The following is a 26,672-nucleotide window of genomic DNA, read 5'->3' on the forward strand; positions in this document are numbered from 1 at the left end:
CCTAATGTATCAGCATTTACTTAATTTTTTGATTTATTAATATACTATAGTTATTATCTTTTTTTGTGAATGAATGTTCTGATATTTTATTGGTATACATTGACTAAAGATATTAATTTTCTAAAAGTATTAAGCTAAATATAAAATGATTTATTTTAAGTTACATATTTCTGATTATTGTTTTGTAATTTTCTTGTTAATGAAATCATGTATAATGTATTTTTTTTTCTCATGGCAGTTTTAATATTTCTTCTGTGCTTTTAAAATCTGATAATTTTAAATAAATAAAAAGAATTTCCAAAGTTAGGAAAGTTTAAAGAAATTGCATATTATACAAATACATCATTTACAAGGTTCTGAAATCACAACTATCCTTTTATGTTGGTTTTAGGCTGATCCACTTCAATTAAAAGGCTTTCTTCATGGTGTGGGTTTAACTATTGTTGGACAAGGAACTGGAAGAATTCGACTATCTCCTACTCCTACTAAAGTAGATCGACCAAAACAGAAACTTGCCATTATGCAGCGTGGTGATTATCCTATCAAGGCTGGTTTTCCTATCAGTCTTACATGGTTACAAGTTCAGTCATGTAGACTAAAGAAAGTTGACCAACGAATACTTAAGTTACATAACCTTCAAGTTTTGGACTTAGCACATAATAATATAAAAGAGTTACCTGTAGCACTTGCTGACTTGAAACTGAAAGAATTTATTTTGCATCATAATGAACTTACTTCATTCCCTTCTCAGTTGGCTGTGGGAGATCTTGGTCAGACTTTACAAGTTCTGGATTTATCTTTCAACAAAGTATGATTTTTTTCTCCTTTGCTTATGATCATATGATATTCATCATATGTTTATTGTAATATAAAATTATTTCTGGGAATAATTTCCTTATTTTATTACTTGTGATTTGAATGTTATATTTACATTTTTGGTAGCCATTACTTGGCAGGTCTTTCCTGTATAATAGGGCTTATTTGCTTATTGAATTGATTTAAATATTTGTAAATACATATTCTCAAAGTAGTTTTTCATATTATTGAACAGTTTGATTTGTTTTAACTTACATTTTTTAATATTATCTTTTTCTAATATCAAAAGTATTTGAAACAACATTCTGAATATGTTTGAATGAAGGAAAAATATTTGTTTTAAAAATAGTCAAATTTAGTGTTATATCTCTTCTTATTATAAAAGTGAATATATATATATATATATTGTGTGTGATTATACTTTGGTAGGTAAAAATGTGTACCTGTGAGAGATTTTTTAAATAAAATTTTAATTAACAATTAAATACTAATAGAAGTTTATTTTTTATTAATTAAATATTAAATTTCCATGGTAATTATCTTAAATATCATCAAATCAAAATAATTTTTATTTTGTTTTAACATTTAATAACAACTATTTTTTAAACATACTCATATATTGTACAATTTTTGATATACTGAAAAAAATTTTTTTAATGAAAATATGATTTGTAGCAATGCTTTTAATTATTTCATTAAATCTATAAATAATGCCTTTTTTAATAAATGATTTTTAAATTATTCTCAATCTTTTTTATTGACTTAAAAGCAAAATATAAATTTGTGACCTCAATTTACATTTATTTACCAAATTTTTAAAAAATGAATTCGTAGATATAATTTATAGTATTACCTTTTCTTGCCAACACTGAATCTGCTATGAGCGGTCAAATGACTAAAATGGCAGTTCCAGAACATTGGTGAATTTATTTGATATTACAGTATAAAATGTTGATCAACTTTTTCACCAAATTAATTGAATATGTTAGTTGCTGAATGCAGCTAATTAATAATAATTCTAAAATTGAGTCATTTTTATCTAAAGCAAAGATAAAGGAGAGTATTAAGTTATTATCAAACAATTCTGAATTAAATGGCAATCATAATTTCTAATCTGTTTGAAAAATATTTTTTAAACCAATTTTTATTTTATTTTCCTTTGAAACACATATTACAACTTTTAACAGTTTCAGTAACAAGCATCAGAAGTCTTTTATGCAATGCATTTTCTTATTGTGAGTGATGTTTAAATCAGATTCAAATTTCCTTTCTTAACTAGAAAATATAATTTCAAAATTTGCATATAATGCTTAGATTTTTTTTTTTTTTTTTTTTTTTTTTTTTATGGAAGGCTGTGGTGGTAGTTTGGTGGTAGGCATAACTTTAGGCACTGGCAGTCATAACCTTTTCAAGCAGAAAATTTCTGATTCAAGATTTTTAACTTAATTGCAGGTCAACTATGCATGTGACCTATTATATTTTAAATTGATTGGCTGAGAAATTTACTCATTATCACAAAGGAATTGTCTCTGATTGTTTCACAAAGGTTTAAAATTATGAGATCTATCCTAAAATAGTCTTCATTGTTATAAAATGAAACATTAATAAATCAAATTATGGTCATATTAAGCACTTAAAGGAAATCTAACTTCATTGTTAGAGATTATAAAAATTATTAATATGTTTATTTTTTTTAATGCCTGATTTGCAATAATTATTTAAAATTATTATATCAGTTTTAATTTTTAAAAGGTTCTGAAATTGTGAAATACTACAATATATTTGGCTGACACCTCTGGTCATACATCTTTCTAATCTATTTTTTATTTTTCAATTTTTATATTAATTTTAAATAAGTTAATTTGTCCATTGTAATACTGGAATCTAAAAAAACTTGATGGAGATTAATAAAAGAAATTATGTTCATTTATCAAAATTAAAATAGCTATCAAATTATTAGCTACTGTATTATTTATTTGTCTACAGTATATTGTTTCTTTTTAAATATTGTATTGAATCGAATCTTGTAAAATGTCTATTCTAGGCATGTATTTTAATTTTGTATATATATATATATATATTTGTGTATACTATATACAATATATATAAATGTTGAGAAATTTGTATCTTAAAAGAAGCTGGTTTTGTATATTTAATTTTTTCATGCATTCATATTTTTATAAATCTTAAATTAGCATATTATTAATGAGTAGACTTTTTAAATTTTTTCTTACATTCTTTTAATTACATTATTATCCTGATAAAGCAGTGACATATTAATTCTTTACTTTCATCTATAAAATAAGTTTCTTCTTTTATGCCTAAATAATTACAATTATCTCTTTAAAACACTGGTAGGAAAAAAAAATTAATCTGTTCATGTATTACACGAATTCCTCCCCCTGTTATGTGGTGCATATAGCAAGTAGTAGCAATAATAGGATTTTATGTCAGTAGTTTTAAATTTATATTTAAATAAAAAAAAATTTGGATTACTTTCATTAAAAATTAATTTTGCAAGTAAAGTAACAGTACTTTTATTTGTATTTTTTAAGGGAAATCTGTATTATTTTTATAAAGTTAGCATATATTTATTTGCACCATTTCAAACTTAATTATAACCATGCTTGTACTCTAGAAAGCTTTAAATTCTTGGAATGAATTATCTTACTTTGGTTCTTTATTCAGTTTTTGTAAAATAAATATTAATTTGAGCAGCTTCTGGAGCTGATTGCTTCCCTTAGTTTGAATTTCAGTGAGTTTATTTAAATTTATTATTGTTTAAGGGTATTTTGAATAAATTACAGGTAACTCATATTTTGCACTAAAATAATTTTCTGTGTAAAACAGCCAATTATTAGAGGTTTATTTATGTTTCATTTGTATACCATTTTCAAGGGATTTTTATACAACATTTTTTCTCAATTTAGAAATTGTATTTTTTTTTTCTCAATTTTTTCTCAAGTCAAATTGTAAATAAATATCTGGTATTGCATATAAATTTCTTTACCATTAGTATAATTTTTGTATTTAAATTGAATGTTTTGCAAAAAGCAATTTAAGTACAGAAAAATAATATACTTTAAAGGTAATTTGTATTCTGTCTCAATTCACTAATATTGTACTTTTATTAACCATGCATATCTAACAATTGTTTACATACATATATGTAATAAAATTATTTTTTAATTTTACTTTATTTTGAAAATTAATTTATTGATCAGAAATTTTTCTAGATTTTTCTGCTTATGAATGATTATTCTGCTTTTACATTCCCATATTTAATATCTCTTCTTACTTTGAGTCTGGTCTCTTCAAATTAGGTTAAAGGATAATTATTGTAAAAGATTTCATACTGTTTATGTCCTCCTCCAAGGATTACATCACTATTCTTCTGATTCCTTGAAAAGTGTAAAATGGGATAATGGCACATATATAATATATTTAAAGTGCAAAATAATAATACTAATTTTCATAATTCAGCCCAGCATGAAAATCAATGTTTGATTATTGTTTGCTTATTTCTTTTTTCCAAACTCCCTTTTTGTTTCACTATATCAGATTATTTTAATTTTATATTTGTTTGAGTAATTCCAAAAAATATTTTTTTAAATTTTTTTTATTTAAACTACTAAATGAATTATAAGTAGTCAACAGGAAGAGTTATGTCCAATCAAACTTGGTATTATCCTTACTTGGAAGAACTACTATCCTTTTGGAAACATGTATTAGGAAACTGTTAATAAACTGTTTAAAAATAAATACATCCTACGATTGCAGTGATTAGTATATATATATATATAAAAGTTTAATTTTAATTTTATTATTCAGAAAACTTGAATAACACCAAAAAAAGTCTTATTAATAAAAATTATTGTGGCTATATATTTAATTACAATAATGACTAAAATTGCGGGAACCTTTAGAAAAAGGTACATTTGGGAGATTTAAAGGCTTTGGGAGATTAACAGTTATAGTATTTGCAGTAACACCTTAATGTTATATATCATTTTAAAGATAATTTATTCGCATATGAATTGAGTTATCTGGAGGTTCTTTTTCCCCCTGTTTTTTTTTTGTGATGGCAATCAAGTTGGTTACTTTTTCTTATTTTCTTCCATATTGTAAGTTGCCAAACATAAAAAAAAATATGAAAGAAATGACATAAGGAGTTGATGGGTCATCCAAAGATAGTATAACTTTACTGTTGAATGAACAAGGCATTAATAATAATGAATTTAGTTAGAAAATTGGTGAGAATCTTAAAAACTTTTTTTTTCTAAATTTTTGGACGATTTTAAGGAAATTCAGTCACTACAAAACAAAATTGGTAATAACAGGAAGAGGTGCATAACACCAAGTGAAATGATGATAGAATAATTAAAATACGATATCTATGTGATGAATAAAAGTCACGTGGGAGTTTACAGAGAGAAATGATGAAATATAATGTGAAATTGAATGAATAGTTCAATGTGTTATAATATGTAATGTGAAGCTGATGCTCAGATTCCTACAATCTGTATCAGATTGTAATGTAAATGTAAGTAATTTCAAAATTCAAAAGAAAAGATTAATCGGTAAAAATGCATGCTCACTGGTACATTATGAAACATCTAATTATTGTTATAATCTGGAGATGTATGATAGCAGCTGGTTTGGGCAGAATTTGTTTGATTAGTAAGAATATAAATGCCCCATAATGCATAAATGAAGTACTCTTTCCCAAACTGCTGACTTCTCCATGCGATCATTTTCCAGATAATGCAGACTATATTTAACAGATATAACTCCATATTATGTTGTCACTTTAGGTAAATGTTTTCAGATCAATCATATTTCAATTTTGGGTGATGATGATCAGAATGGTTTGGGAATAGCCCAGAGTTAAAGCTAATCGAAAATGTATGGGGCAGGCTAAAGTATTTGTTGTACCTAAGCAATCCGACTATAAAAACCATTTCATAGAATCTATAACCCCATCATTGTATCACGTAACAAATACTGAGGAACTGAAACCATTTGTAAATTGCATGGAATGACCTTTTAAAGTGTAATTGACGCTAAAAGTTGTTCAACTAAATACTAAAGATCATAAGTGAGAATTTTTGTGTTTGTCATTATTTTTGTTCCTTTTTTCCTTTATAATTGCTATTCCAATACGAGCATCATTATAAAATTATTTTATTAAATTTGTGGTTAAATTGCCTTTAAAATGATAGCTGAATTTATAGTATTTATCTTAATAAAATTCTTTTTTTATTTCATCAGATTTCAAATATGTTCTTTCACCAAAATGTTTCCACAATTTTGGCCATATCACCTCCTTCCATATCTCTTTCTAAAAGCTTGGGTTGATTTCAACCAAACCTTGTACTTTTATTCCTTAAGGCAGGAGAAGAAATAATGCTTATGTTTCAAAGACCAAATATTAATTAAATATTCTACTAATTAGAAATTTAGCCTTTTCTTTTACAGTAACTTTGGAGCTAATAGTTTTTCATGAAATACTTTAATATGCTCTTAAAATTCAAATGTTTACTATTTTAATGATATTAATTCCATTTTTGTTCAACATATTCTTCATTTTTTTATTAATTAAAAAAGTTTTAATGCATTAAAAGTAATGCTAAATTAGATACTTTGCCATTATTCTTTTAATTGCTGTTTTATTTTAATGCGTTTTTTTTTTTTTTTTTTGTGTCTAATCTTCAATTGCTTCAAAGTAGTAGTTTAATAATGCCTGAGAACAGCCATAAGTTAATTACTCAAATGGAGACAAGAAAAGTAAAATCCCTGCATATTAATGAAACAGATATGCTCTGATAGCAACTGCTGTCAGGCTGCGAGAATTAAATGTATATTTCATCTTGATTTCATAGAAATTTCAAAAAAAAAAAAAAAAAAAAATTATTTTTTTTTTACAATTTTTCTTTCAATTGTTTTTAATTCTTTCAAAACATTAACACAATTGATTTTGCTATAAGACAATTCACAGGCATTCCTTTGCTAAGCAATGTTAAAACTGCATATTCTACCAAATTTGTTTATGTTTTTGTTTTATTTCAGTACATACATCTTAAAAATAGATTTTTGTATTATATTTTAAACACAAGAGGTTTTTGCATTAAATCATTGTATGTGAAAAGATTTTTAATCCTGAGCAATGTTGAGTATATCAACTAGTAATCAGTAAATAATCATTACCATACAGTTATTTTATTGAATATGTTGGATCTTTCTTTGTTAAATTTCTAAAATTATGCGTTGGATATTGACAGTATTCTGATCTTTTTAATGATTTTAGTTTTGAAGTTTGTTATTCATTCTTTGAGTTCTAACACTATTTATTAATAGTTTTAAGAGTTAATTTTAAAAAATGAGGGGGGGGGGTTATTGTACGCTTTGGAAGATCAAATAAGCATATTGTTTCTTCCAAAAGTTTGAAATCATTTTTTATATTTAACTGCCATGCTTAAAAATATGAGATTTTGCTATTTTTATTTTGTTACTTTTGATTTTTTAATTATGTGCATAATTTGGTGATTAATGATTCCAACTATTAAGATTATTTTAATTTTGGAAGAAAAGAGAAAAAAGAAACTTGGAAAAGTAATAAAATTAACAATGTAAGAATGTGCATGTTCTTTGTTTTATCCAAAGTTATATTTTTTCTTACCCAATATAGGCATTTCTCCCTAATCATTCATGAAGAAAATATATTATTGTATATAGATCTTGATTAGGAAAAAGGCTGTACACCATAGTTTCAGATATCTCATGTCTGTTTTGATGAAATGTGTGAGGATATATAATTTAATAAAATATAACAGCAAAAAAGAAAGAAAACACTTCAAGCTCGTTTCTAGCAATCAAATACCAACAAATTTAGTATTAGCATTTACTTGATATTACTGACTTTGTTTTTGTCCTGCAAATTCAATATACAGAAACTCTTCAATTAAGAGAGGAAGTTAAATTTCAAAATATTTCTTTTCATAGCTACTTTTAATTTTTTAATACAGAAGTTTTCTCTTTGAAAAATAATAAAGTATGGGATATTTCTTTTATATGACCTTTTAAAGTTTTAAAAAAATCTTAAAATAATTTATATATTTATTTTCAGTTTTTGTGGAGAGTATCAAAAATCTTTATTAAAAAATGCTTTAAATTTTCTTTTATTTTTATTGATTTGGAATTATTTTATAAAGGAATAGAAATATGATATGTTTTTACATGATCTTACAAATATGAGTGTGCATCTTCTTTTTATGTTATTTTATTCTTGTTATTGAGTCATAATATTTCTGAAGTTAAAAATATATATATATATATATACCTCATAAATTATTTGTTTATTGTGTGTCATAATTTTTGACTTTGTGTAAATATTTTTATTTTATTTTCTAATCATTGTATTTTTTTTTTTTATAGATAGCTGAACTTTCACCCTATTTTTGTCTTATGAAGAGAATCTCAGTTTTGTCTTTAAAGTGTAATCGTCTTTCTAAATTACCAAGAAATATTCAATGTCTAGAGAATTTGAGGATGTTTAGTGCTTCTCATAATGAACTGAAGGTGTGTATATTCTTTTATTAAATAAAAACTCTTGAGAAATATTTTTTTCAGGGTATGCATGATGCATGCTTCTAACACATTGCCAATGGAACTTTTACTATTTTCACACCATTGAATAAAGGTATCTGTCAGTCTTTTAAGTCATGAATTTTCCATTATGTCAAGGAAATGGCTCAGTTTGAAAGAATTTTGGCTGTAAGGAGGAGAAAAAAACCCTTAAAAGATAAAATAATTGTCTGAAAGAAATATGCCAAGTTGAATTATTTGTTAATTTTCAGAAGTATTTGCTTCTGTTAACCAAGTCCTATATGTATTAGTTTAATGAAATTTCAGAGTTAAACCCAGTATTCATTGCCCTTGCATTTATGCAACTAGAAGCTTAATTAGAAACAAACAAGTTTGAAATAGCATCTAGGAGTCAGTTTTAGGCAAAGTTTTAAAATATTTTGTAACTTTTTAATCTAAAAAAAAAAATCACTTCAATATAAGGCATAATATTTGTTAAAAATAATTTTAATTATTAATGGAATAAAAATTAAAAGATTTCCAAGATTTATCTTTCAGATAAATCTTGGAAATCTAAAACATGGTAGAAAACCAAAAAAAAAGTTAACCAAGTATTTAATATTACTTAATAATATTAGAATTAAATCATTTATATTTTTCTTCTAAGAAAACCTATAGTTCATATGGTAACTTACTTTTCTTCTGATTCTGATATCTTTTGGAATGTAATATAATCCAGTATTTATTTTTCTAATTGAAGCTTTTGAAGGGATTCCGTCTATTAAGAAAATATTAATTTTGCATCATTAATTTTCATCATGAAATATTGATTATTAGGTTTACCTTTTTCAAATAATTTGTTCTAGCATTTCTTATTTGAAACTTAGTGTATTCTGTTTGATTTTAAAGTTTAGTTTGTTGTTCTATACAAATACTTTATAATAATGATGTAAGTCATTTATTTCTTTATAATTTTTATTTTATACTGCAGTTTTTTAGTAATTTTAATGAAACAATTGTGATTCAAAATGCAAGAATAAGTTTATGTGTGTTGTTAAATTTAATCTTTTATATTTTAGAAGCTTATGGAGATTTAATTATAAAAGTTCCATGTTTTTTTTTTTTTAATGTGGAAATAACAGTGTATAATTATGGTAGCATTTTTTTTTATTATTATTAAAGTTTGTGGCCTGTTCCAGTTTAATATATATTCTGTATATTCTATAAACTTATATTAAAAATTTTAATTAAAATTTTCCCCTATATTGGTAAATTAGTTACCATATGATTGCAAAATTTTAAAATGCTTTTATTTTATGCTATTCTAACTGAATTAGCGAGTTAATATAAAATTGCACTTTTTATAAATATTTTAGGTACTTCCATTTGGCATCAGGAAACTGCATTTAGACACCTTGGACTTATTCCATAATCCTTTAAATACTGATGTTGTTCTGAGGCCAGTAACTCTTTGGCAATTACCATCTTTAATGGAATTATCTGCATCAGCAGTAGTGAAACATAAGTAATTGTTGCTTGATTTTTTTTCTGTATATTCTATAAACTTAGAACTATTTTAGAATATCTTAAAATTTTTAAACACTTTGACATAAAGAGTGCTTTATATTTAAAAATTCATTTAAAATCTCTACTGTTAGCATAGAATAATATGGTTTTTTGGCACTCTACAACCAAACTATTTGGCCCAGAGCTGTAAAATTTGGCATATACATACATTGGAGGGGAAAATGTGCACCTCAGACCAATTTTTTTTAATTAATTAAAAATTAAGCCAGATTTTGATTTTTTTGCAATAACCTCCAAAATTATTTTTCCATAAAAATGATTTTTATGCCATTTTTCATATTTCAAAAAATTCTCCAATAATACCAATTCATTTGCTATAAAATCCTTTTATCTAAATTCAAATAATTTTTAGGATCTCTTTAAGTATATACTATATTACATTATATGCAATATTATATTAAGTTTATGCAATATTTATATTTTTAAAGAAATTTATAATTTTTAAAGAATATTATACTAGCCTTCCCCGTGAATTAAAATAATTTATACTAGCCTTGCTCTTAAAAAAAAGAAAAAGAAATGATTAGTTAAAAGAAATGCTATTAAATCTGTTATTAGAAACAATAATAAGCTGCATATCCATTAATCAAAAGTTAATAAAAGTGTGACAAGAAAAGTGTATTGCCTTTATTTTTTGACGAGAAATTTCTTATAGAAAGATTAAATGTACTTTTAATTTTAAATGGAAGTTATTTAAATGTTTTTTAAAATTATTCTGAAATTTTTCTGATGTTTTTTAATATTTACCTTACGTATTTGCTCATACATAATTCCAAAGATTAGTAATGATAGATTCACCTGAAGCTGAAAATAAAATAGCTAAAGATTCTGTACAAAAAATTAATTAATGGCTATTTTCTTTTTAGTATCCCGTACTCTCAAGAAGATTTACCAAAAAATTTGATAGATTACATTGTCGAAAACTGTCCTTGCCCATGTGGAAAGAGAGTGTTTCAGAATGTTTCCTCCTGCATATTAGTATTAGATCTCTACAAGCTGGCCTCTACTGTTGTATACATCAATAATACTAGCCGTTTCAAAGTACCCCTTGAAGTATATTTTTGCTCAACTAAATGCTGGAAAAAGTAAATTTCTTATATTTATATATTACTTAAACTTTAAATTTTGTAAGTTATTGCTTAATTTTATTGTAAATATCGATATTTTTGCTGTTTTTTTATTCTCAGCAGCTTTGTGATATAATAAATTAGTATTTCTTGTGGAAGTTAAGAAGTCTCAATAAATCCCACTGTTTTTTGTTTGTTGGTTGGTTTTTCCCCTTTTGCATCAGAAAATCATAAAATCCTTGTCAATCAATAAATCAGTTTCATTTCCTTCATAAAACCAAACATATTAACAATTCTGATTGAAATTTTTTAGCTAATTATGTATATTTGATGGTCCCATTTTACCTAGCACCTAGCATATCTAATCTAGTTTATAACTCAAGCATTTGAAATAGAAATGAAATTTTTTTGTGGAATAGTAGTAAATGGAATGTGGCAAAGGATTTATAATCACAAATTATACAAGTATTTTAAACATAATAGCATCATTAAATTTATAAAATTACAAAGGATGAGATACCAGAAGTGTATTTTCTGGCAGAATGTCTTAGAAGAGGGATTAAAATTTGATTCATTGACTTTGCTGATAGGGATTTGAATAATATTAGACCAATTAATGGAAAAGATGCTACTGGATCAGAATGAAATAAACTTGTTGAGATGGCCAGGATCAACTCTGAGTTGTTGAACCAGTGATGATGACAGCAATTTCTTTTCATCAAATTGCCTGGTAAAACCTGGAAAAGAAATTTGATTTAGTTCTAGTGAGATAGTATATTGCCTTCCTTGCAAACTTTTGAAGAAAGTAGTCTTATATTTGTGCTTTATCTTTTATGTCTACATCAATTATTAGTTTTTAAATAAGATTGATTTGGAACATAGGTTGAAATCAAAACTCTGAAATTCCTCCAGTTTATATATATATGGATGGCACATATTAGAAGTAAATACTTAATCAAAATATATACAGTTAGGAGATCTATGAATTATTTGTTCATATCTAAATAAATTTTTCTGTTATTGGATATTGTTTTCACAGTATTTTGATGTTGTGTGTTATTTTATCTTTCATTTGATATTTTTTATTTATATTCTTATTCATTTAAAATTTCTTTCTAGAAAATCTTTTAAGAATAGGATCAGATAGATGAGTAATTTTTCATAATATAATTAATTTTTCTTGAAGTCTTTTAAAGAAGGATTTTCAAAGCTAAAATTTAATCATAATTTATGGAAGTTATAAATAGCATTTAATTCAGATTCATTTTTTTCTATCATGTTTATTATTATTATTCAATACATATCCAGTGTAAATATATATGGTGCTTCAAGGCAAAAATTTAAAAAAAAAAACAATTAGGGTGTTTTTTTAATCAATATGTATTTGCATATTCTCATGCATAATCATATAGACAAATCTGATGTAATAAATTTATAAAATTCCTATACTGAACTAAATAATGCTGAAATTGCTTGTAAAATATTCAATACTTATAGGGTGTTTTTTGTTTTTTTTTACATATTTTTAATTGACTTGAATTTTAAATATCAATAATTCATTAGCATAGTTAATAATAATTTTACAATTGTAAAAATATTATTAATTATGCATTTAACTAAGGGTATCATGGAATTTAATATTTATTATGAGAAATTAATATTTCATGACTTTACTGTTGAGAATATTTAGTATAATGTGTGAATACATGATAAACAAATGCCCCATCACTGTAAAAGTCTTGTGGTTATTAAGAGTTGTCTAATGATAAAACCAGTCCTAATTCAATACAGTTATTTGGATTATTCATGCCTAAAAGTGTCTTTATGAATTACTGCATCTTACGAAGCTTTTTATTAAGATCTTTTGTCTTCATTGCTCACTTTTATATTACAATAGTCTTAAAATATTGCTAATTAATAGTAGAAAAAAATATTTATTAGAAAGGCTAAGAATACTGATAATTAATTCTAGAAAAGGAGAGATTAAATTTACATAATTTAAAAATAATCAAAATTGTCCCAATTAGTATGATAAAGGAGCAAAGAATTATCCTCTTCCTCAGTTCAAAGTAAAACTACAATAAGACCTAATGGATTATGTTCCTTTAACTTGAAAACAATCATTTTTTTTTTCATAAATTAGTTTTATATTTAATACATATCACTAAATTAGAATTTGAGAGAAAACAACTTTAACATTGATTGGAAATTATACATTGTTTTGGTGGCAACTTTCGGTTAATGATAAAGTCAAGAGAAGTCATTTAAAAGTAAAGTCCTTTTTCATTACCATTCTTCCTTACTAAATAAATTTTAACAATATATAAACAGTTATTTTTTAAACATTTACTTACTTATGATTGTATTTGTTATATTTTTCTAAAATTTGGGTATTACTTTTTTCCTCCTTTATCAGGAGTCATAGATCTCATTTAGTATTCTTTTTGTTTATATTTATATGTAAATTTTCTCAGTTACTCTACACAACTTTCATGGCTTAAAATAGCATTCATATTTAATATTAGTTTAAAATTCTTTTAAACTATTACATTCAGTATGTTAACTGATTTTATCAATGTCAGAATATCTTGCTGAATGGATAATTTCAAAATATAAATAATTTTCATTCTTTTCAAAATGTACCAATGAGTCTGGCAAGATATTAGTTATGAATATACATGTGGTCCTGCTTCAACTGTAGAGTATTTTAATTAACTGTCAGTAGTTTATTTTCTATTAAACATTTTTTTTTTTTTACTGATTATATTTTATTTTAAAAGAGTATATGAAAAAGTCAAAAAATCAAAATATCACCTAATAAACAAGAAATATAAATATCAGAAATAAGATTGGATATTAAACTAATTAAAATGAATCAGTGTGATTATTTGTTTTTCATTTCTGTTTTAAGATTTTATGAATTCTGTCTTACATCGGCATAGCTCTCACTTTAGCTGTAGCTTTGTGACATTTTAGTTGCTGTATCAGATTACATCACAGCCTATAACAATGCTTAAGAAAATTTGATGCACATGCATTTTTTTATAAATAATTAAAAGTTGGTGCTCTTCAATAAAAAATATTATTTATTTATTTTTTTTTTTTTTTTATTTTCATTTCCATTCAGTAGTAAAAAAAAAAAAAAATTTCCACTAATGTTTTTTTTTTTTTTTTTTTTTTTTTTTTTTTTTTTTTTTTGTGAAGAGCCTTAGGTCGATGATGGTTTATCCTTTGAATTGGTCTGTGCAATCTAAGTCATCTGAAGGGGTGTCAGAAAAACTGAGAAAATCTACATTCTATTATTTATTTTGTAAAAAGTTTCATAATAAATTCTATTATAAATAAATTGTAATTATATAAGCAATGAAAAGTAGTTTGATTCATTTGGCTCTGATATTTTATTATACATTTAAAATACATTATTGAAGTTTATTGCACAATTTATTATAACTGACATTTCATGATATCAGACATTTTTTAATGTAGAAAAAAATTATTTTCTTGTACCATTCTTAAATAATATTTTTCATTCACCTTTTGAAAAGCAGAAAAGAAAAAAAAACAAAGATTTCATGCAAAACCTTTCTTTGGTTTTTATTTGAAACATTGGAAAGTATCAAAGTTCTTCATTATAACCATTTTTTTTGACTACTCAATTTTTTTTCCAACAGACTTTGTTAAAGTAAATTTTTTATTTACATCTGAAATTTAAAAATAATAAAGGCTTCTTGGAACCGTCTTCTTCTTCAAATAATTATTAAATTCCTTTTTAAGATAAATTTTTTGGAACAAAAAAAATTTGATTGTTTTTAATATTTTAAGAGTATAAATATTTTAATATTTATAGAGCTGTATTTGCATATTTATCATAACTATTTAATATGGTAAAATCTTAAATTTAATAGTAATGTGATATGTTGTTTGAACTTACTTATTCTTTAATTTATGTTAATGAAAAATAATTTACTTTTTGTGAATTTTTTGTTATAAATATTAAATTTGTATAAAAAATTTAATCTAAAACTTTTATAATTATTATGACTTTGAAAGATTAAAATAGTATGAATATATTTTACAATAATTCAAAAAACTCTTTCTAGTATTTTAAAAACTGATCTATTGTAATTTGATAAACAATAAAAATTTTGTAAGCATTTAGCATTTTTAAAACAGTATCTTTAGTAAAAAAAAAAAAAAAAAAAAAAAAAAAAAAAGAAAATGCCTTTTTGAATTTGAATGTTCTAATTTTATACATACTGATTTAAAAAAAAAAAAAAGATATGATGGACTGATTTTATTGGAAGTGTTTCTCATAATTATTTAGAAGCAAAATTGTAAAACTGAAAGCCAATAAACTTTCTCAGAATTAGGTTACTATCTGAGGCAAAAATTTTAGATTGCTTAGATAGACGTTTAGCAGATAAATCTATTATGCTTGTTTAGCTATCATCTTTCAACAGAACTATGAAAAGCTCCTTTGTGGTCTCAGGAATTTGGACTTCAGTAATAGTTTATTCTTGAAGATAAGCAGAGAGATGTTTTGAAATCTTCTGTCATCTAATTGGTGTAAGAGAAAATAATAGCTTTGTTTGAAAGTAAAAATTTTGTTATGAGGCCTTCTGTTAGCTAAATAGCACTGCTTGTTTTCAGTGTCAAAGTTATGACTGCACTAAATCCAGAATAATATGAGAGACTATTCTGGATTTAACTAGAAGATAGATTTTTCTGAAGGAAGATAGCATCTTCGAGATGATATGACTACTGAAATTTACTGACTTAGAGTATTTGTATAAGAATCTATTGTATTTATTTTTTTCTCCAAAGAACATCTTAGTTTTTAAATTCTTGCTTTGAGGTTTGTTAAAATCGTCTGTGATCAATGAACTCATTACAATCAGCAGCTTGAAAAAAAGGGGGGAGGAGAAAGAAAAAAGGGGGGGGGAATGCAAACTGCAAATGTAAAACATGTATTATCATATAGATGTATGTTTGGCATAAAAAGTACAAAGATCATTAAATAAGCCATTGCTGTTAAGAATCTGTATATCATTTTTAAAAGTCTCCTCTTTGAATTTGCTGTTTTCTAACTACTGATTTACTCATAATATAAAGAACTACTTTGAATAATTATGCTCCAGTCACACCCATCTCAGAATATGAGATGCTTTTTAAGGGGTGGGAGCTTTTAATTTACTTACTGGAAAATTTTGACATTTTTAAATTTTAGCACTTTTTTAATGCAGCTTTGCAAATGCCTTTTTTTATTGTACTTTAGAAATTTCTCTTTGGTTCTCTAAAAAAGGCCTGTTTTAATGTATTGATTCAATTACCTATCATAACACATACAATAATTATAAGCAGATATTTTCTTTATAGGAAAATATATTTATTCTTCCAAGTGAATAATCAAATAATAGAGGATTTTTCGAACACTTCTCAAAGTATAGCAAATCAGATAACTAAAAGAGAGTGATTAAATTGTTTGCTTATATATGGATTTGTACTAAATGTTTGTACTGAAAACTTATCATCATAGCAAGCATATTGTTATTATTATTTTCTATTTCTGATTCAGAAATTCATTCATTCATGTTTAAAAGATTGGAAGAGAACTACTGTAGTCGAATGGAATGATGTGAGGAAGATTGTTTTAATCTTAGTGGCAAATTATTTGAATTGTGTTTTTAATATTTTTATTGTTTCTGTGAACTAAACAGAATTTTCAAATGCATTATAGAAATAAAATTTAATTGCCTTTATTATTACAAATACAGGCACATTTATTAGATGTCAACGATGTAAAGTTAAGGGTTAGTAAAAGGAGGTTTTTTTTTTGTGTGTGTGTGTGAGAAAGAGAGAGAGAGAGGTTATATTATAAATATTTTTTATTACATTAATAATTTCCTAAAAAAAATATCATTAAATTGCTAAAAGGCATTTTTAACTTAATGAGTTTCCTCTGTAACTAATTTTTTTTAATGTTTATAGACTTAATTATCAATCTATGAATCTATCATTGAAGGTAAAGAAAATAAATATAAATTAATTGAGGGAGTTATGTAGAATATGCATTCATATTCTCTTTCCCCTTTCTTAAGGAAACAAAATTTTTCTTCCAATAATTTAACATTTTTACATCCGCAGTGGAAAAGATAGAGAAATAATGATGGAATATTTTAATCATCTGTACTTAATTGGTAATTCTTTCAAAACGAAAATTATCAGCATTTACAATTTTCACATTTGTTAATAAATGCAACTCATAATTTCATAATGCAAATAATCTACAATCTATAAATAGCTGAATTTACATCATTCATAATCATGTTTCTTATGATCACTATTAATTATTTAACTACAAATTTGTTAATTGAAAAGAAATGATTTTAAAAGAGGCAGTTTTGTAAGAAAAAATTATCATTGCACAAATAAATAGTATTGTATTTTATTTTCATATACCACCTAAATTCAGAAAATGTCATTCAAGTACCTTTTTTTTTTATGAATATGCATTTAGCTCCTACTGCCACTCTCTCCATCGTTACTTTATAATTCTTCCTATTCTTGTAGTATTCAAGGCTCACTTTTTACTTTCAACCTTTGATTTTAAATTTTCCCAGACAAAAAAATAAATAAATCAGACATGAAAAATTCTGACGATTTCCGGGGGGGGGGGAAGGACATAGAATTAAATCTAAGAATTATCTAATTATATATTGAAACTTAAAAACCTTTATTTATATATTGAAACTATTGGTTATAAGAAAATGCCCCTAATCTGTTGAAACTTGTTCTTACTGTGGATAATTTATTTTTGAACTTTAATTTTGAAACATATTTTCATAGTTGTTCATCATATATTTCCATCCTGTTTTTATAAGATTCCATGTCCATGTTCTATCAATATTGAAATTTGAAGAGAAAAAAATTATTATATATATTGATAGATAGACTTAGAAAAAGAAAATATTCAATTGCAGTGTAATAAATTGCCAAAAAAAAAAAAAACATGTTTATTTAAATTCCTCTACTTTTTAAATAAATAGCTATTTAATATCCATTACTAAAACTAATATCATCTAAGATTTTACAGATTTCATAAAAAAAATATCTGTGACATATCGTTGATGTTGACATGTATGCAATTTTACTTTACTATTAACAATTTAAAAAATCATATTAAAATTTGCTTTATAAGCCATTTTAAACATTATAAGTTGTTTGATGTATATGAAATAAAGATTCTAATTTTTTTTTTTTGGGTGGGGGGGGGTTACAAAAATTTTATTTGTATTCTATTAAAGATAAGTTCAGGCTTTGATTTTTTTTAGAAGAAAGAAAAAAAAAAAGAAATAATTTAAGAGAAAAACAAAAAGAAATAATATTCCCAACCTTGAAGCAGTTTAGTTGCAATAGTTAATGAATTGTATCTGAAATATTAAAATTTAAAAATTCTTGAATATGTGTAGGCTTTAAATTTCTATTATAATCAAAATTCTGTTATAAGTTATATATAGGGAGGGAGGTAAAAGTTTTTAAAAATATGTGGTTCTAAAATATTTTAGTATATAATTCATTTCTTTTATATTGCATATTAGCATAATATTTAGTAGTATAGGAAGGAATAAATGGCAATAAGAGCAAAGTAATATATTTTAACACCTTATTTCAGAATCTCCTGTAAAAAATATACTTTGTTTACATAGCATTATCTGTAACTAGCCTGACTCAATTAAATACTCTTCTGTTTCCATTTCTACACCATTGATTCCCGTATGATCCCTTTGTGCTATATTTTGATGCATTTAAGATTTATTTTAATCAATTATATATTTTAAAATGGATTCGCAAATTATGAGTCATGTGTTTATTTTTGTCAGATCTCAACAAGATCTTGAATATATGTATATTTTTACACAAATTGTAAAATTGTGGTGTGAGCTAAAGATCTTCATGAAATTATAGAATAGCAACAAGAAAAAGAAATAGCACAATATGCAAATAAGCCATTCCAGCCAAATGACAAGGAATAAAATTGCAAAACTATTGTCCTTTTTATGTGTGGGTAATATATAATGAACCAACCTTTTACACGATACATTCATTATATTGTCATTATTCCAGTCTGCAGCTTCGTCAGTGTTTTCAAGCAATACCTCTAATTTTGCTCACCTAATCAGAAATTCTTTTTTTATTGTGGATATTTAGTTTTGTTTATATACACGTTAATTTCAAAATTGTTCATTGTCATTTATGTAAATGTTTATGTTTTTGCTTCAGAAAATTCTTCTGTGTCATAACACTTATTTCAGAAAGAATGTGTGCTGTTTATATGAAAAAATTCTTTGCGATAAAGATAAAGTGGATTGCTATAAATACAATTTCTAAAAATTGGGTCATGAAGTTTAAAAGTTTGGATTTCCCTATTTTAAAGTCTTAGTTACTTTAATATCCAATTTTATGTGTTTTAAAATATTTTGTGATAAATTTTCATATATCACTAGACTATGTAGCATTGTCAAAATTTTTGTAAATCATTTGTTAAGTGATCCTACTGTTAATTACAGTTAAGAATTTTCTTTTTGTCAAAACTAAATTTTGAATATCTTGAGTGCAATATTTATGCATTAATAATAATTTTTAAAAAACTCATTTTTTAATTTAAATTTTTTAAAACCTAGATAGCTTTTTAAAATTTATATAATAATAAAGAAAATGTATTTTAATGTGCTGTCTTAAATTGTTGCAATAACAATAACTGAAATAAAAGTACTAGTATATGTTTAGCTAATTTATTCTTTTCTTTTTGTAGGTTTTACAGTTTTACTGCAAACCAGAAGCCATAAAAATCAGACTGCAGTTTCATATGTAAAATTTCCATTTCCATTGCTGAAACTTTTGTAGTAGTATTTAAAACAATGACCGGGCATTTTCTTTTCAGGGGCACTTGTGAAAATTGATTCTTGATGTATCCAAATATGACAAGTTCTTATTCATTTGGCATTTTTGTTCTCATTTAACTTTTATCTTTCAAGGTAAAGTTGAAAAGTAAGCAGCACATTTAATGACTGACTGTGATTCTCTACCCTATTACTGCAGGGGAAAAAGTGATTTATGAGTGCAAAAACAAACTTTTTGAGAGAAAACATTTGCAATAACAGGACTTCATTTGAATATATTTGTATATAAATACTTCCATTATTTGCTTTGCATTTCAATGACATTATTACATAAAGGACGAGTTCATTGTTTTTTATTTAAATATATGACGATAGCATGTGTTATTAAAAATGCAGCAATTTGTAGACTGAAATTTAATCACAAGAATTGTTGGTAGTTCCTTTTGAACTCATCACTCTAAAATTGCATTTTTAATATTTCATAATAATTATAGCATGTTTATTTTTCTTGCTATGAGTATTTTAAATGTTTTCAAGTTTAATATATAAGTGATTGTGTTAATTTGCATTAATTTTTTTCCTATTTGTTTAAAGATAAATTCTAAAGATTTTTCATTATATGAATGTAAACTTCATTACTGGGGCATAGGTTTTTTCCCCCCTGATTTTAAAATTAAAAAAAAAATTACATTATAGCTTTTTTTTTTTTAATTTTCCTCGAAATCTACAATTTTCCCCATATTAGCACAGGGATTTTTTTTATTTGTATAGTAATAATAATAATAATCTTCACAGATTGTGACACTCAGAAGATATCATAGGAGTTTCATGCTTATGGAAGTAATGAAATTATTTTAAAGAACAAATTCTAATCACACTTCACAATTATCTGTGTACATCTCTACTTACAGAGTGAGTTGAGAGATGTAGTCAATGTATCCAAATAATTGAATTTCAATGACTTTCCTTTAAAAATCTATATACCTGAATGCATTCAGTACAGAGGTTTTTGAATCATAGTAAATGAAATTCTATTATGTGCTTGTACTCATTTCTTAACTCTCCCTCTGATTGAGAAGTATCAGTTGTACTATGAAACACAGAGATTAGAGAATGCCAGTAATCTCTGATTGTACTATTGTTTGATGATTGCTGAATGGCAACTAGTGAATGTTGGTAATCAATGGAGAATGTCAACATCAATTTGCTGAATTTCACCAATTTTTCACAGTAACATATCTATTAGATAATAAAAGTCATTTCATTGTGATGTGTTCATTAATTTATTCATATGTCTCCTTACAATAACAAAAGTAAATTATGATTTAAGAAATATTTTTGTGAAATGTATTGAGATGGGTTGTAAGTTTCTTATGTACTAAGCATCAAAATCAATATTATATGTTTTAAAAATTTTTAAAATTTGTAGAATTAGTTTTTTTTTATGAATTTATTTTCAAAAAAAGTGCTGCATAAAGGAGAAACGTTAGGTACATCATGAAAGTGAAAGTTAGGATTTATTCCAAAACTTTTCATTAAGATTAGTTTGCCTTTTGTTTATAAATGCATTCATTAAAAACATCATTCAACTATATTAAATTTTCTCAATCAGGTTTACATTTATTTGACAAGTAATGATTCAAATAAATTCTTTTTTTGGTATAAACTTTAATCGTCAATTTTTAGGGAATTATTATTCAAAATAATAAATAAATTATACATTTTCAATTGCTGTTCTATGGCACTGATTCATATTAGATATTTGGCAATCTGCAATTACTGAAAAAAGTTTTAATTCTGTATTTGAATTTCATATTTGATCAAGAACAATCAAAATAAAATAACTTGCTCCATAATAAATTTTTTTCATTATTTTTAGTAACTTCTTGTGTAACGTTGCTTGATTCTTTAGACCATACTATTCACTGAACAAAATATTGAAATGGATTGTTAAAATCTAGTATTGAAACAATGTTATACAAACATCTTTATGTTTACTTAAAAATTTCTAATAAATTATTAGATCTTAATTTACTATGCAAGCATGAATAATACTGTAGTTACATCAATGTAATGTAGGGTATGGCTCTGTTATTTATCTTACTATTATGAATTTAATCTTCATTGTATTGGAAGATGATTCTCTAGATAGTATATTAATATAAGCTAACCGTTATACTCTGTGTTATTAATTCCTTAAAGGGCAAATATTTAATTAGATATTCCTTTGTATTTAATTAATTAATACTTATAAAATTTTATGGAGATGCTTTGTTGGTTCTTGATATTATTACCTCTCCATGGTTTACCTTCTATTATTTTATAATAATGTTTTTACCAAGTCAGGGTTTACTAATAGTGAGAATTTGCCTTCACCCACAGTATGGCAATAATGTGTTTTTGTACTGTATTGTTTGTTACTGTACTCTTCCATTAAATGTTATTGTACTGTTTATGATGACTTTTAAATTTTTTTTAAAGTTTACAAAAAGTAATTTTTCTTATCTAAAGATAAATATCTTTATACCGAAATATGTAATACTTAGATGAATTTGATAGCTTTTAAAACCATAAGTGCTATCCTGCTCAATATGCAATTCTTGATGTAAAATAAACTTTTTTAAAAATTGTGGAATAAGCATAGTTAGAGTGGGATTCTTGTTAACTCTGTTCAGCAAATTTAAGCAATACTTTTTTTAATGACACACAAATAATGGATTTGAAATTCTTGTTAGATTTTCTCGAATGTCGTATATATTTTAAAAATTTCATTTCCAAACTTATCATGTATTATTATTTGATATTTATTTTCATTAATTCTCTACTATCTAAAGAATACAATAATATTTACTCACTATTTCCACATATTGTTCAATGAGAAGTTTCAAATCATATCTTAACAGCAAAATACTCTGCAATGAAATATAACTGGCAGAATATGCATATTCTGTGTATAAAAACTAGACTAGATCCAATGAGGAAATTAAGTAGCCTTATAGAATCCAATATGTTTGAAAACTATTATTAACAGCTTTAATATATAGATTTATTTATTTTGCTAAAAAAAAAAATTTTTAGTGTAGAAACTGAATTTGTATCAAAGATATATTACTTTAGGATTAACTTTTTTAAAATTTTATTGTTATTATAATTTTGTATCAGCATTATCATGTGTGGTAAACAAATTTTTCTCCCTTTAACATGTTCTCATGTAAATCAAAACATGTAGATGCAAGCAATAATATAACCTTTTTTCTAATTTCCAAGCTTTGTTGTTTAATTTTTTATTTAAATGTTTCATTCATTGCTGTGTTAGGGTATTATTTTTTATTGTATGCCTTAACTACAAATTTTGAGCATTTTTCTTTACTCATAGTTTTATAACGACTTAGCTGTTTGTTAGAATTTTTTTCCAAATTATCTTAATTCCCTACCTCATCCATTATGCAAATACTCTATAAAAAACTGTGAATAAAAGTAATGTCAATTACTTTTCATATAATGATCTACATTTAAAAAAAGTTTTATTATTGATAATGTTGTAAATAATTAGGAGTTCTTAAAAATTCTTATATGGACCTATTTATTTATTTCCATTTGTTGATTATTTCTTCAAGGAACATTTTTTTAAATGTTATATAATTACTAACTAATTTTATAATTGTTTTTTTCATTGTTAATTATTTAATTGTTCAAAAAATGTATTCATTTGTATAAAAAATTTCATCGGCCTCATGCTTAAAAGAAAAAGCACATAATTTGAAGCATTATATTTATGTGATTTTAAAAAATTTCATTATTATATTTGTAGAAAGACAACAAAAATATTATAATTTGTATTGTTAGGTTATTTATTTTGTAAAAAAAAAAAAAAATGAATTATCAGCTCTTAAAAAATGGATTAATATATATGTGATGATATTAATGCTCTATGCAAGTTGCATTTATCAAATTTATTTTATATATATATATCCAATTGTAATATTAGTATATTTATTCATGTGATGGAATATTTTTAATTTTCTTTTCCAAATAAATATTACTATTCATGGAATAGGAAAAATCCTTTCTTTTTTGTCTGCAAATTAATAATACTCTACTTGACTTTTTTTTTTTTTTTTTTACACTGAAGCATATTTTGTTATGTGTTTAAATCACATTACAAAAAGGTATTGCTCTGTTATAACAATTACAAATTTTAGCTGTAATCAATTTTTCAAATAGGTAATTATTTTAAACAGAAAAATAAGATTTTAAACTGGGTAAACCATATTTTTTCACATAAAAATATATAAAATTTTGAGGGTTTAAAAATATTAATGTAAATTTTCTACTTTAGAACTTATTTGTGAAAAAAAAAATTAATCCAGCTTGATTAGAGAATTAAAAGCCCATTTAATAAAACTGATTCCATAATTATCTTTATACATTTTGCAAGATTTTAAAGTAACCCATATTAATGAATTAAAGTTACTTCCAAAAAACCTAAAGTGAGAAAATAAGCTGGGTAATTATATTAAATTATTTTATAATGGTAAAGGAAGCCAATTATGAGCTAGTTAAATTTATGTCACTCATGTAAGCAGTATAAAGTTATTTTAACCAGTACTTAGTTTACAATCATGATCAGATAACAAGAGTAATATTAGAGGCAGTATTATTTTCTCCAAATTTTTAAATTATACAAGTAGGTGAATAATGCAAAAAAAATTGCTAATTACGTTTCCTTTTCTGTCTAGATCTTGCGGAAAATATCATAGTTTTATTGGAAGTGCATGGGGTGAGAGTGGGGGGAAACCACCCAGCTCTTATTCTGTTGTTGGTTATCATGTATCAAAACTAAAATTACCATTTCAAAGGCATTTATGCAAACTAAAAGATTTTGCCAAAATGTTTATAAGAAATTGTCTACATATTTAAACACTTTTATTAGAAATATAAGATTTAGATATTCTCTAAACGTCGATAATAATATATATATATATATATATATATATATATATATATTTGACAATTTAAAAGCCTTTTTAAAGCTACAAACGATTGTAATTTTTATAAATCACAAAATATAATTATAGAAGTTTGGGGGGGGGGGTAAACAAGAAAACGTTTTTTAAAAGTTTAAACATTTATAAGCGCTGAAAATTTTTTCTAAAGCCATCCTGACACTGCACTCAAAATGCCAAATTAGAAAATTTGTTATATGAGCAAAAGAAATAAAATTATATAGATATTTTATTATTTGGAATTGATATTAATTTTATTGTTAAAACTAAAATCTCACTGACAGAATTTTTTTTTCCTGTTGCACTTTATTTTATCATTTATCAATATATATCATTCTTTTGTCATTGCTTACTACTCATAAATAGATACAAATGCTCCACTTCTTTTTATGAGTATTTAAAAGGCGTGGTGCATTTCATTCATTGATAAATGTAAATCAATTTTCTTTCATGCTTTGCTGGCAATTTAGTGGTTTCTTTCTTTTTTTGATTGCAAAAGATTTTATTATATAAAGACATGTAAATAGAATGTAGGTGTGTGTGCTGGAAGCATGGAATGCAGATCAAAGAACATGGCTCAAAATATTAATATATAACTTAAATTGTTAATTAATTATAACGGTTTTCAATTTTTATTGTAAAGCCAGCTGTTTATTCATCACATATTTTTCTGCTTCAGATCAGTTTGAAAGATATAGTTTTATAAGAATATTTATTATATCCAGGAATTCCAAAAAAGTGGATCAAGTGTTTATTTATTTAATAAATAATATTTCCAGTTACAAAGTTTCATAAATAAAGTACCTAAATGTATGAAAATACTTTGACTTCTGTAGTGAAAGATAATAAAAAGTTATAAAAATTAAATTTATATACGGCCCTTATAAGTTATTGCAAAAAGTAGTCAATAAATAAAATATTTTGCTTACGCTCATCTACAGGTGGTTATCAAAATAACAAACACCCGTGAATAAAAGGGACATTTAAGGATGTGCTTTGTAAGTAAAAAAAATATAATCCTAGCTATCAATTTTTTAAAAAATAGAATGTTTTTTTTTTTTTGATTTGTCAAAAGAGCAAAATGGCAGGCCTCACAGACTTTCGAAGATACTAAATTGTAGGAGCCTGACTACCTGGAGAAATAACTCAGCTTATAGTCGCTTCTAGAGGTACGGGTCCAAAGTCTTGACAACATACATTGCAGTAAGACAAGCACACAAATCAAAATAGTGGATTGAAGAAGAAACTGACGGAAAGAGACTGATAGATACTGAAATGGATTATAAAGTTTAAACAGAAAAAAAAAAACAACCCACAACAAATAGAAAACAACAACCATGGGACTCAACATCCATGGAGGACAATGTTGGGGGGGGGGACAATGTCAATGATGACACCTCCTATTGATAGAGGCCTAAAAAGTTGCTGAGATAGGGACATCACAATATTGCTAAAGTCAATTAGACAGCTACATTTTTAATAGTTATTATGGAACTTGGCTCCATTAGAGTCATGTACCATTCTAATGCAATCTGCATACAATTAGCAGAACAAGTGCAAGACTATTAAAATAACATGATTTTAATGTTTATGACAATTTAAAAATAGTTCATTAATGGAATGATGAACATGAAATTTAATTGAAATTAAATATACCCAGTATTCTCAAAGAACAGTTAGTTAACAAAGGCAAATAGTGATATAATAGATAT

The 26,672-nt window shown here is 24.7% G+C and overlaps 1 protein-coding gene across 4 annotated transcripts in view; it reads left to right on the forward strand.

Annotated features, from left to right (window-relative positions):
• The window catches only part of LOC129965941 (leucine-rich repeat protein 1-like), a 31,669-nt gene extending 7,869 nt beyond the window's left edge, over nt 1–23,800 (forward strand). Inside the window, exons 4-9 of one of the 4 annotated variants that reach the window (XM_056080242.1) lie at nt 392–808; nt 8,251–8,394; nt 9,777–9,925; nt 10,854–11,072; nt 19,867–19,918; nt 19,996–23,799. In XM_056080242.1, the coding sequence (XP_055936217.1) occupies nt 392–808; nt 8,251–8,394; nt 9,777–9,925; nt 10,854–11,072; nt 19,867–19,900 (963 nt within the window). In that variant the 3' untranslated portion in view covers nt 19,901–19,918; nt 19,996–23,799. Of the gene's footprint in view, nt 1–391; nt 809–8,250; nt 8,395–9,776; nt 9,926–10,853; nt 11,073–14,258; nt 14,418–19,866 lie in introns of those variants that run through there. The other 3 variants (XM_056080243.1, XM_056080240.1, XM_056080244.1) reach the window with 3 other exon arrangements.
• The last annotated feature ends 2,872 nt before the right edge of the window (nt 23,801–26,672 follow it).

Source organism: Argiope bruennichi, chromosome 4 (assembly GCF_947563725.1).
Source record: "Argiope bruennichi chromosome 4, qqArgBrue1.1, whole genome shotgun sequence".
Classification (NCBI taxonomy): Eukaryota; Metazoa; Arthropoda; class Arachnida; order Araneae; family Araneidae; genus Argiope; species Argiope bruennichi.